The 13841-nt window shown below is 39.2% G+C and overlaps 1 protein-coding gene across 6 annotated transcripts in view; it reads right to left on the bottom strand.

Moving 5' to 3' along the window:
* The window catches only part of LOC126185133 (biotin--protein ligase), a 360657-nt gene that overhangs the window by 58353 nt on the left and 288463 nt on the right, over positions 1 to 13841 (bottom strand). For all 6 annotated transcript variants that reach the window (XM_049927960.1, XM_049927964.1, XM_049927963.1 and 3 more), the window contains one exon: positions 4013 to 4145. In XM_049927960.1, the coding sequence (XP_049783917.1) occupies positions 4013 to 4145 (133 nt within the window). The remainder of the gene's footprint in view (positions 1 to 4012; positions 4146 to 13841) is intronic.

Below are 13841 nucleotides of genomic sequence, written 5' to 3'. Positions count from 1 at the left end.
AGCTAGTTTGGCAGCCTACACGCAATGGAAATATCTTAGAACATGTAGCTATAACAGACCTTGTCAATAACGCCAGTACAGAAACAGGGATTAGCGATTATGATGTCATTATAACAACAATGGATACAAAAGTTAATAAATCAATTAAGAAGGCTAGGAGAATGTTTCTGCTAGATTGAGCAGATAAGCAGTTGTTAGCATCTCACTTAGACAGTGAACTGACATCACTTAGTTCCAGTAAGATGGACATAGAGGTATTATGGGCAAAGTGTAAGCTGGAGAATTATGTACCTAGTAAGTGGATTATGGAAAAGATCCAACATGGTTTCACAATGAGATTGAGAAAATGTTGAGGAAGCAGAGGTTGTTGTACTGTTGGTTCAACAGATAATGTCCAAATGATGAAAAAAGGGTAGAGATTTGTGTGTCTGTGAAAAGATCTAGGTGGGAAACATATAACTACAACAACCATCATCACACCTTAGCAAAAGATATTGCTGAGAACCCAAGAAAATTCTGTTCATACATAAAATTGCTAAGTGGGTCTAAGGTTTCCATCCAGTCACTTGTTGACCAGTCTGGTGTGGCAGACGAAGGTAGCAAAACGAAAGCTGAAGTTTTAAATTTCATTTTCAAGAAATCGTTCATGCAGGAGAATCGTACAACATACTGTCGTTCGACCTTTGAACAGACTACAGTATGGACGACAAAGCAGTATGCATCCCTGGTGTAGATAAAGAACTGAAGGAGTTGAAAACAAATAAATCACCAGGTCTGGATGGAATTCCAATTTCACTTTTGAAAGAGTACTCTATGGCATTGGCCCCTTACCTAGCTTGCATTTATTGTGAATCTCTTGTCCAGTGCAAAGTCTCAAGTGGTTAGAAAAAAGCTCAGGTGACTCCTGTGTATAAGAAGGGCAAAAGAATGGACCCACAAAATTACAGACCAATATTCCTAACACCGGTTTACTGCAGAATCCTTGTACATATTCTCAGTTTGTATGTAACAAATTTCTTGAGACTGAAAAACTTATGTCCACAAATCAGCATGGTTTTAGAAGGATCACTTGTGTGAAACTTGCTTGCCCTTTTCTCACATGATACACTGTGAACCATGGGTGAAGGGCAACAGGCAGATTCCATATTTCTAGATTTCTGGAAAGCATTTGACATGGTATCTCACTGCAGTCTGTTAAAGAAGTTACGATCATAAGGAATAGGTTCACAGTCATGTGGGTTGCTCAAAGACTTCTAAAGTTAGAGAAACCAGTATGTTGTCCTCAACAGTGAGTGTTCATTAGGAAAAAGGGTACTGTCAGGAGTGCCCCAGGGAAGTGTGATAGTACCACTATTATTCTAACATACATATGATTTGGCAGAGACAGCAGGGAGTAATCTGTAGTTGTTTGCTGATGATGCTGTTGATGATGCTGCGGTGTACAATAAGGTGTCGAAGTTGAGTGACTGTAGGAGGATACAAGGTGACTCAGACGAAATGTCTAGTTGGTGCGATGAATGACAGCTAGCTCTAAAAGTAGAAAAATGTAAGTTATGTGGATGAGTAAGAAAAACAAACATGTAATGTTTGGATACAGCATCAGTAGTGTCCTGCCTGACACACTCATGGTGTTCAAATATCTGGGCATAATGTTGCAAAGCGATATGAAATGGAACATGCACATGAGGATTGTGACAGGAAAGATGAATGGTCGACTTTGGTTTATTGGGAGAATTCTAGGGGAGTGTGATTCATCTATAAAGGAGGTCACTAGTGCGACCTATTTTTGAGTACTGCTTGAGTGTTAGGGATTAAAGGAAGATACAAAGCAATTCAGAGGTGAGCTGTCAGATTTGTTACTGGTAGGTTTGAACCACATGCAAGTGTTATGGAAATGCTTCAGGAACTCAAATGGGAATGAGTAGAGGGAAGACAACTTCCCTTTTGAGGAACGCTATTGAGAAAATTTAGAGAACTGGCATGTGCAGCTGATTGCAGAATGATTCTGTTATCTCCAACATACATTGTGCGTAAGGACCACAAAGATACAATATGAGAAATTAGGGCTAGTATGTAGGCATATACACAGTCATTTTTCCCTTGTTTTATATGTGAGTGGAACGGGAAAGGAAATGACAAACAGGGGTACAGGGTACCCTCCACCACGTGCCATAAGATGGATTTCGGAGTATGGATGTAGATGTAGGAGAAGATGTGCAAAGGGAGGGGAGAGGAGGACAGGGGGAGGGACAGGGTGTAGGACACAGGTGGAAGATGGAGAGGGGTAGTGGGTAGGTAGGAAAGGAAAAGGGGGAGGAGGAGATAGACAGAGAGGGGGAGGAGGAGACAGACAGAGAGGGGGAGGAGGCGATGGCCAGAGAGGGGGAGGGATACACAGACAGAAAGAGGGGGAATGAGGAGGTGGACAAAGAAAGGGAGGAGAAGGAGATGTGTGCAATATATGTGCTGTACACGTATTTGGGTGAAGCTGAGGTTATAAGGCAAGTTAGTAATCATTACGAAGTATCTCTCTAGCATTTGCCTTAAGTAATTGTGCTAGAACCTACCACACACTTCTCTTATGCCAGATAAATTAGCTATACCCATCACATCATGCAATACATGACCTGTTTCTAAAACCATTACTTAATTAGAATAACAACTTGAATCCACTAATTCTAAATTCATCAAGGCATTTGAGTTTGAATTTACATCTTATTAGCTGGAGTACTGTTAAATGGTCTGTTATTGCCAAGAATTAACTGACTTGTCAATTCTGTAACCCCAAGTATGTAAGAGCAGTGAGACAAGCAGATTCGATATAATACTAATACTACACCAACATCTAGAAGCCCCTGAGTGTTTCTGATTTACTTTTGCAGTCACTATATATCAACAGTTGCATTGCAGAGGGCCTTCACAAATTCTATGTCTACACCACAGACCTCCTGAAATGCCTAGAACAATACTGTCTGCAGCAGATTCATGAGACAATAAAAAGAGGCTGACAAATTTCACTAACTTTAATCCATAGTGTCATACAGTATCATGCTTTGGAGTAACTTCTCATGGCAAGTTGAAGGATTTTAGAATTCAAAATAATGCATTACAAATTATTTGTGGTGTGAATTTAAGAACATATAACGAAAACGTATTCATGGAATCAAAATCATGCATTACAAATTATTTGTGGTGTGAATTTAAGAACATATAACGAAAACTTATTCATGGAATCAACTTATTTTAACTATTGCTTCCAACTATATTTATTTCTTAATTAAAATTAATGTGAATGATACAACCAACGGTTTCGATCACCGCTGAGGACAAGTGTGTGTGTGTGTGTGTGTGTGTGTGTGTGTGTGTGTGTGTGTGTGTGTGTGTGTACACACTTACTTCCATTATTTAATTTGGTCCAAACAGGTGTATTCAGGAGTATATATTTTCAGTAAGTTGTGTCTCCAAAGAGTTTAGCTACTAATAAAATACAGTTAAAGAAAGGCTTGAATGATTTAAGTTTACAGCTCCTCATATTCTATTTATGAAGGAAGGAAGAAGGGAAGATGGGGTTTAACACCCTGTAGATGTCAAGGTTATTAGAGACGAAGCACAAGCTCATATCGAGTCAAGGATGGAGAAGGAAATCAGCTATGCCCTTTCAAAGGAACCATCCATGGAGCAATTTAGGGAACTCACACAAATCTAAATCTGGATGGTGTAACCATGAAATGGAAGATTTATGTTACATTAAAACCCTAAACACCTTAGAAACAGTAATATAAACATTATAAACAACCATCATAAATTAATTTGTAATTCAATGATGCATGGCTATGATTACTTAGGAGTTGATATGTGTACATTTAGGTAAACATTTCACCAATTTAGCAATTCAAACTAACTGATAACCAAACTACTAAAAATATTGCCCTTAAATGTTCAATAACATATTTTTTCACAACTGCCAAAAATTTAATGATATCAAAAGTGGGTATGTGTATATGTACTTTACCTTTGCCCCGAGTTTGCCTGTGTGTAACAACTGCCAGACCATCTAACAACTCAGCTCCTTCCAACACGTCCATTGAACTAGTCATTACCTTTGTGTACAAGACAACCTGCCCAAGAACTTTTGTCTTCAATGCCTGAAATTCAGAATAAAAATTCTAGACATTCTTCTTCAATGCTTAAACTATTAATTCAGAGACAAAGAGTTTTCTTTCATAACTAAATAAATGTGGCACAAATATTATGATTTTCCATAAAACATGCAATCCTCGTTCAGTGTGCCATTGAAGCAAAATAAAAATTATTAAGAAATACAATACAGTCTTAAGCAAAAGGGACATTCTGCAAGAAGAAAAGGGAGAGTAGTTGGGTGGAAGGGTGGAGATATGAGAGAGATAGAGAGATAGAGAGAGAGAGAGAGAGAGAGAGAGAGAGAGAGGGGGGGGGGGGGAGATTTAAGTTTTTTGTTAATGTTAACTTGAACTGTTACAATGCATACGGCCATAGCTAGTTAGCTATATGTTCCATACACCAGATAAAAGATTTCTATCCAAATGTTATAAAATGAGTCAGTTTACATACTGTGTATAGATGATTTGAATGTGTGTATGGCTGTATGCTGGTTACTTAAAAATTACTAAACAGTCAAGCAGCTTAAATTAAATAAATATAAATGTATTAGTAACTGCTACTACTTGCGCAACAAGTGAAACACAAATTTAACAATAAAGCAAATATATTTTTCGATTTTATTTGGCACATTAATTTTTGATATTATGTACTTGACATTGCTGATGTCTAAACATCCAAAGACATTGAGTTGTGAAGAAATAAATGACCCAAAATAAGTGTGTGAGAAATTTATACAAAAGTTCAGTACAGTCGGTTCAAATGAAGTTCATGTCAAGCCACAAACTTTTAGTCTTGGAAAATCTAGCTAGTCCTTTTATACCCATGGCATTACTGAGAGGGACATCCTAACAATCATATCAGCACTTCGACCAAAAATGTCTTGTGGCTGGGATGACATTTCACCTAAATTGCTAAAGGAATGCAGGGATAAATTAGTGAAACCTCTGATTCACTTGATAAATACCTCCCTCAGAAATGGTGTATTCCCTGACCTTTTGAAAATTACTGAAATTATACCAGTGCATAAAAAGGGATTAAAAACGGACACTAAAAATTACAGGCCAATATCATTAACCTCAGAACTAGGCAAATTGTTACAGAGAGTAATACTAAATCAAGCTGAATCATATTTCACCAAACACAATCTGTTAAACAACCTACAACATAGATTTAGAAAAGGGAGATCTACTACAACAGCAGTAGCATCTTTTTATACATGAAATATAAACTAAGCTGGACAAAAGTCACAAGGTAATAGGCACTTTCCTAGATATGGGTAAAGCCTTTGATACTGTGAATCATACCATTCTTCTGTGTAAGCTAGAAGAGTAAGGGTGGAAAGGACTACCCTTGAAACTACTTACCTCCTACTTAAAAGACAGGAAACAGTGTGTAAAGCTAAATTATAAAAATAATGAGCAGCTCCTAACAACCAAATCAACCTTCAGGACACATCAATGTGGCATGCCTCAAGGGAGCATACTAGGGCCTTTTCTGTTCCTTGTATATATGTAAATAACTTATTCGAACCCCAAAATTGCATGGTTGTAAGCTATGCCAATGACATATCCTTCATCAGCTGTGGCAGTGATATGCAGTCTGCAGCTAACAGTACCGAGATCAATTTCAATACTCTGTCCGCATACCTTACAGCAAACAAGCTTCTTGTAAATAAAGACAAAACGGTAATAATGAAGTTCATCCTCAGTTATAATGCTGCCATAACTGATACTGTATTTACATCCCCATTAAGTCTTGCATATGCATTCACTTGCATATGCATTCACATAAATTTTTGGGCGCCATTGTTGATGAACACTTATCATGGAAAGGACATGTGGATAATAATTGCAAGAAAATCAGTAGAAATGTGTATCTATTGAAACAGGTCTCAGGCTTCTTGGACCATGATACTTTAAGACAAATATATTTTGGGTTAATTCAACCGCACCTTCAGTATGGTATTGAGATATGGGGTGGGGCATCAGCAGTTCATACACGAGGGCAGTTCAATAAGTAATGCAACACATTTTTTTCTGAAACAGGGGTTGTTTTATTCAGCATTGAAATACACCAGGTTATTCCCCAATCTTTTAGCTACACAACACTATTTTTCAACGTAATCTCCATTCAATGCTACGGCGTTACGCCACCTTGAAATGAGGGCCTGTATGCCTGCACGGTACCATTCCACTGGTCGATGTCGGAGCCAACGTCGTACTGCATCAATAACTTCTTCATCATCCGCGTAGTGCCTCCCACGGATTGCGTCCTTCATTGGGCCAAACATATGGAAATCCGACGGTGCGAGATCGGGGCTGTAGGGTGCATGAGGAAGAACAGTCCACTGAAGTTTTGTGAGCTCCTCTCGGGTGCGAAGACTTGTGTGAGGTCTTGCGTTGTCATGAAGAAGGAGAAGTTCGTTCAGATTTTTGTGCCTATGAACACGCTGAAGTCGTTTCTTCAATTTCTGAAGAGTAGCACAATACACTTCAGAGTTGATCGTTTGACCATGGGGAAGGATATCGAACAGAATAACACCTTCAGCGTCCCAGAAGACTGTAACCATGACTTTACCGGCTGAGGGTATGACTTTAAACTTTTTCTTGGTAGGGGAGTGGGTGTGGCGCCACTACATTGATTGCCGTTTTGTTTCAGGTTCGAAGTGATGAACCCATGTTTCATCGCCTGTAACAATCTTTGACAAGAAATTGTCACCCTCAGCCACATGACGAGCAAGCAATTCCGCACAGATGGTTCTCCTTTGCTCTTTATGGTGTTCGGTTAGACAATGAGGGACCCATCGGGAACAAACCTTTGAATATCCCAACTGGTGAACAATTGTGACAGCACTACCAACAGAGATGTCAAGTTGAGCACTGAGTTGTTTGATGGTCACAGCTGTGCACGGCCGGCCCGCACGCGGGAGATCAGACAGTCTTGCTTGACCTTGCGGCGGTGATGACACACGCTTTGCCCAACGACTCACCGTGCTTTTGTCCACTGCCAGATCACCGTAGACATTCTGCAAGCGCCTATGAATATCTGAGATGCCCTGGTTTTCCGCCAAAAGAAACTCGATCACTGCCCGTTGTTTGCAACGCACATCCGTTACAGATGCCATTTTAACAGCTCCGTACAGCGCTGCCACCTGTCGGAAGTCAATGAAACTATACGAGACGAAGCGGGAATGTTTGAAAATATTCCACAAGAAATTTCAGGTTTTTTCAACCAAAATTGGCCGAGAAAAAAAATGTGTTGCATTACTTATTGAACTGCCCTCATAGATAGATTTTTTAGACTACGAAAAAAAAAAAGCAGTAAGAATGGTAGCCACGGTAAAGAAGAGAGAGCCTTGTAGAGACATCTTTAGAAAATATAAAATTCTTACGGTGTACTCCATGTACACTACTGGCTATTAAAATTGCCACACCACGAAGATGACGTGCTACAGATGCGAAATTTAACCGACAGGAAGAAGATGCTGTGATATGCATGTGAGTAGCTTTTCAGAGCATTCACACAAGGTTAGCACCGGTGGAGACACCTACAACGTGCTGACATGAGAAAAGTTTCCAACAGATTTCTCATACACAAACAGCAGTTGACCACCGTTGCTTGGCGAAAAGTTGTTGTGATGCCTCGTGTAAGGAGGAGAAATGCGTGCCATCACATTTACGACTTTAATAAAGGTCGGATTGTAGCCTATCGTGATTGCGGTTTATCATATCGCGTATTGCTGCTTGCCTTGGTCGAGATCCAATGACTGTTAGCAGAATATGGAATCGGTTGGTTCAGGAAGGTAATACGGAACACCGTGCCGGATCCCAACGGTCTCGTATGACTAGCAGTCGAGATGACAGGGCATCTTATCCACATGGCTGTAACTGATCGTGCAGCCACGTCTCAATCCCTGAGTCAATAGATGGGGACGTTTGCAAGACAACAACCATCTGCATGAACAGTTCGATGACATTTGCAGCAGCATGGACTATCACCTCGGAGACCATGGCTGCGGATACCCTTGATGCTGCATCACAGACAGGAGCACCTGAGATGGTGTATTCCACAACGAAATTGGGTGCACGAATGGCAAAACGTCATTTTTTCAGATGAATCCAGGTTCTGTTTACAGCATCATGATGGTCGCATCTGTGTTTGATGACATCGCGGTGAACGCACATTGGAAGCGTGTATTCGTCATCGCCATACTGGCGTATCACCTGGCATGATGGTATGGGGTGCCATTGGTTACATGTCTCTGTTACCTCTTGTTCGCATTGACAGCAGTTTGAACAGTGGACATTACATTTCAGATGTGTTATGACCCATGGCTTTACCCTTCATTCGATCCCTGCGAAACCCTACATATCAGCAGGATAATGCACGACCGCATGTTGCAGGTCCTGTACGGGCCTTTTTAGATACAGAAAATGCTCGACCGCTGCCCTGGCCAGCACATTCTCCAGATCTCTCACGAATTGAAAACACCTGGTTAATGGTGGGCGAGCAACTGGCTCGTCACAATACGCCGGTCACTACACTTGATTAACTGTGGTATCATGTTGAAAAGCTGCATGGGCAGCTGTACCTGTACACGTCATCCAAGCTCTGGTTGACTCGACGCCCAGGCGTATCAAGGCCGTTATTACAGCCAGAGGTGGTTGTTCTGGGTACTGATTTCTCAGGATCTATGCACCCAAATTGCGTGAAAATGTAATCACATGTCAGTTCTAGTATAATATATTTGTCCAATGAATACCCGTTTATCATTTGCATTTCTTCTTGGTGCAGCAATTTTAATGGCCAGTAGTGTATATGTTGCAGACTGTCATGTTTGTGGAACAAAATCCTGAATTGAATATGACTATGATACACGGGGAAGGGAAAATGTTCATAGTATTGTTACCAATAAAAAGGTAATGGACCACAGCCCACATAGAATGGGAGCAATTTTCGACATTGCACTACCTTGTGAATTCATGAAAGCAAATCTAAATATGCTAAATAGTAGACTGAAGCAATTATTAATAGAGAAGTGTTGTTACTCTATAGAGGACTTTAAGTTGTAGTGCCATCTTGGAAAACAGTGTATATAGACAATGTCTCCGATCTATCAGTGGTATGAAAGAATCTAATTATTCACTGTATTATGTGTACTGTACTATTATAAATATAAGCTAAATTGTGTTACACTATAGAGGAATCTACTTGTAGTGTCATTTTGAAAAATAGTGTGTACAGACATGTGTCTGATTCATATGATGTTATGAAAGAATGTAAATATTTTACTGTATATGAGTAATGTAAGCTAAATTTTCCTGACAATGTCCAAAAACTTTTTGTTATATGGACAGAAAATAAATAAATAAATTTCACAGATTATACAATTTCATTCTAAATTGTATTAACTGTGTTAATGCAATTTCTAAACAAACGGATGTTTTTCAGCATTACAGGTTTATAGAATATTGGTGAAACTTTCAAAGGTCAATATGTTTGCCCAAAATAATGTCAAATGTGTGAAAATTTCTATTTCTTCCAAGTTATTTACCACACTATCATCAGTGTGCAGGATTGACAGGCAACGTGTTGCCTCGCTGACTGTGTGTTTTTGTTCTTTCATGTGTGAACTAAATGATGATAGATAGTTTTATGCCAATGAGATTAAGCTGTCCTCCAAATCTTGTTTTCAAAGTTCTGTCTGTCCTACATTTATTTTCTCACAGCTGTCACGTTTGAATTTATAAACACATGAACAGGTAAATTTACAGGACTATTCTAGGGACTGAAAAATCTGCGATTGTACCCTGTGTGTGTTCTGAAGCTTATTCTCAGTTTGCCTTTTGAAACACAAGTTTGATTTTATCTGAAATTTTCCCCCAATATGGTATGACAGTGATATGAGATTTTTATTATCATGCGGTGTAATGCTGTCGCTTTCTTTTCATTGGCATGTAATTTTTAGTATGAATTTTGTCTACTAAGATGGGATTTTAACCATTGTATTTTTATTATTTTTCTTAGTATTTTTAGTTTAAATGTCATACTTTCTTTAGTTAGCATATAATTTATTAGTTGCTTTATCTACGACCTAAGCGATGCTTCTTTGAGGTTTGCTTTTGCATGTCAGGAACAGAATACTGCGTAGCGTGACAAATAAAAATCCATAAACTAAAGAAAACATAATATTTGAAATAAAAGCACTATGAAAAATAATAAAAAAAACAATGGTTACAATTCCCTCTCTGTCTGAAAAATTTATACTAAAAAACTACATGCCAATGACGAGAAACTAACAACGGCATAACCATAGAAAAGCCACATAATACCAAAAAAGCTCACTTCACTGTCATACCATAATAGGGAAAAATTTCAGATACAATCCAACATGTATTTCAAAAAACCAACCTGATAATAAGCTTCACAACACACACTACAGCACAATCATGAAATTGTGCTTTTCTTGGAACAGTCCTGTAAATTTACCTGTCCAGGTATTTATAAGTTAAAATGCAATAATTGTGAGAAAATAGGAAAGACAGGAATCAATTTCAAAACAACACACACAAAAAATCTCACTGGCATGAATCTGTCTTCATTAAGGTCACACCGGAAAGACCAAAAACACACAACCAGTGACATAAAACACAATCTATCAGTCCTACAAACTGCTGTAAAAGGTGGCCTGCCAAATATTTTGAAGAAATAGAAATTTCTGCACATGTAATGAAACATCCTAACATTATTTTGAATGAGCATATCAACTTAAAAAACAAAAAAAAGTCATCAAACATTCTATCATATTCTCGTAAACCTTTAGTGCTGTAGCAAATTCCTCTGTTTAGAAATTCAGTTAACACAAATAATACAATTTAAAAACGAAATTATATATGGTGTCCAAAAAAAGTGTCATATATTTCTATAGGAGGTAATGTTAGTCAAAACTACAAGAAAAGTTCTTTCAATGATATGTCTGGAAATCAATACCTGTAGATTATGGGATGGGCTAACCTGTCCTCTCATGCTCATCTGTCTGTTACATAGAAGTAGACATAAATTTCAGTAGGGGATACAGATATTGTAATGGTGTAGTTCTAAATCCCAGCTCCTTACAGAGTTGTTTCAGCATGACTGTGAGTGAGCACCTGAGTACAATCATGGTTCCATAGGCAAATGCAAATATTTTTCCATGAAGGCATTGACAATCTTGTTTCACAGTGGGATAAATGTACAATTATGACAATTACATTTGAAATAGTAAACAGTTTACTTACTTTTTTCATTTGTCTCATTTCAATTTGACTGCAACCTAATATTTTTGGTGCATTAATTTATAAATGATATTCTCAGTTGAGTAACTAAAAACCACGGGTTGGATCATTGCGCCTTATCTAAGATTCCTATTTGATGTATGTATAAATAATAGTGTATGGAAAGAAGTTATGGTATTATTGGGATACAAGGGAAAAGGAGTATAGGACAATAGCAAAAGCTACAGATCAATTAGTCTTACCTGTATTGTAAGTAGAATATATGAAGGAATCATCAATAAATATACATGGGAGAGTGTGCAGGAAGCAGAGTGGTTGTGTAGGAACCATCACGGATTCAAAGCAGGGTTTTCATAAGTGTTACAGCTAACTCATTTTTAGTAGGATATATCAGAAGTGACTAACAGGTGAGGACAACTTGTCTGTACAGCCACTCAGCTCTCCAAAGTTTCTGATACGGTAAACCAAATGGCCGTGAAATCAGAAATTCAAGGGTTAGGTCTGGACAGAGGAGTAGTATGTTGCTTGACAGAAATCACAGTACAGAAAATATAGGCTGAAGGTGGAAGACTTCAATTCAAAGGTAGCAGTAAATTAAGGCCACTGCTACTCCTGATGTATGTCAACAGTATTGGAGAAGGGGTAAACTCACAGTTCAGACTGTTTGCTTATGACACAGTAGTTTAAAAGAAGTGAGAAAACTTAGAAGGCTGTGAGGTTTAGAAGAAAGACCTAGAATTCATCAGAAGCTGAATCCAGAGAAATTTGATGGCGGCAAATGCAGAGAAGAGTCAAGCTGGTCACCTTCTCAAATAACAGGAGTGTTATAAGTAACTGGGTAGATAAGAAATCTACTGACCAAGTGGCAGCAGGAAAAGTTTGCAAGCTTTCGGAGTGAGTGGCTCCTTCTTCTGGCAGAAGGACTGAGTCCCCAACAATCAGTCTTTCCTCCTCATCCCGTCTGGTACGTCTGCCCTCACTCAGTTCTGGGCAACTTTTCCAAACTCTACCCCTTTTCTTAAATCTCACCAGCACTTCTCTTCAACCCTCTTCCTTCCCCTTTAAACCTTCTGTCAGAAGAAGGAGCCACTGGCTCCAAAAGCTTGCAAACTGTAATACCTTTTATATGTGTGGTCTCCTGCCATCACTTGGTGAGTAGACTTTTTATCTATCCAATTACTTATATTTTTCAAGGAGTGCAGGTATGATTGCAAACTGGAACATAACAGCATCACAACAGACTGAGAATGCCAATACCTGTATGTGACACCGAGTACTGGAAAATAGTAGTAGCAGTAGTAATTTCATACATCAGTAGATCACTTTTACAACGATACTGGACATGCCTTAGTGTTACAATTTAAAAACAGCAAAAATAATGTAATTCATATATACAGGTATTTACATAATTACAGATCCGGTCTGACAAAGATAGGACAGGTAACTGGCTGTCGCCTTATAGTAGGAACCATCCTGGCATATCAGCGCACACTCCGCTGCAGAGTGAAAATCTCATTCTGGAAACATCCCCCAGGCTGTGGCTAAGCCATGTCTCCGCAATATCCTTTCTTTCAGGAGTGCTAGTTCTGCAGGGTTCGCAGGAGAGCTTCTGTAAAGTTTGGAAGGTAGGAGACGAGGTACTGGCAGAAGTAAAGCTGTGAGTTCCGGGCGTGAGTCGTGCTTCGGTAGCTCAGTTGGTAGAGCACTTGCCCGCGAAAGGCAAAGGTCCCGAGTTCGAGTCTCGGTCGGGCACACAGTTTTAATCTGCCAGGAAGTTTCAAAATCTATTAACTTAATTGTCTCTATTTAAGCGTGGCACCATTTTTGAGAGTAATGTAAGTAACCCCCCCCCAATGAACAATGGACCACGGGCCTTGCCGTCGGTGGGGAGGCTCGCGTGCCTCAGCGATACAGATAGATGAACTGTAGGTGCAACCACAATAGAGGGGTGTCAGTTGAGAGGCCAGACAAACATATGGTTCCTGAAGAGGGGCAGCAGGCTTTTCAGTAGTTGCAGGGGCAACAGTCTGGATGATTGACTGATATGGCCTTCTAACACTAAGCAAAATGGCCTTGCTGTGCTGGTACTATGAACGGCTGAAAGCAAGGGGAAACTACAGTCATGATTTTTTCTGAGGGCATGCAGCTTTACTTTATGGTTAAATGATGATGGTGTCCTCTTGGGTAAAATATTCCGGAGGTAAAATTGTCCTCCATTCGGATCTCCAGGCAGGTACTACTCAGGAGGATGTTGTTATCAGGAGAAAGAAAACTGGAGTTCTACGGGTCGGAGCATGGGATGTCAGATCCCTTAGTTGGGCAGATGGGTTAGAAAATTTAAAAAGGAAAATGGATAGGTTAAAATTAGATATAGTACGAATTAGTGAAGTTTGGTGGCTAGAGGAACAAGACTTTTCATCAGGTGAA

This window comes from Schistocerca cancellata, chromosome 4, assembly GCF_023864275.1.
Source record: "Schistocerca cancellata isolate TAMUIC-IGC-003103 chromosome 4, iqSchCanc2.1, whole genome shotgun sequence".
Taxonomy (NCBI): Eukaryota; Metazoa; Arthropoda; class Insecta; order Orthoptera; family Acrididae; genus Schistocerca; species Schistocerca cancellata.
This window is presented reverse-complemented; position numbering and strand designations above follow the sequence as displayed.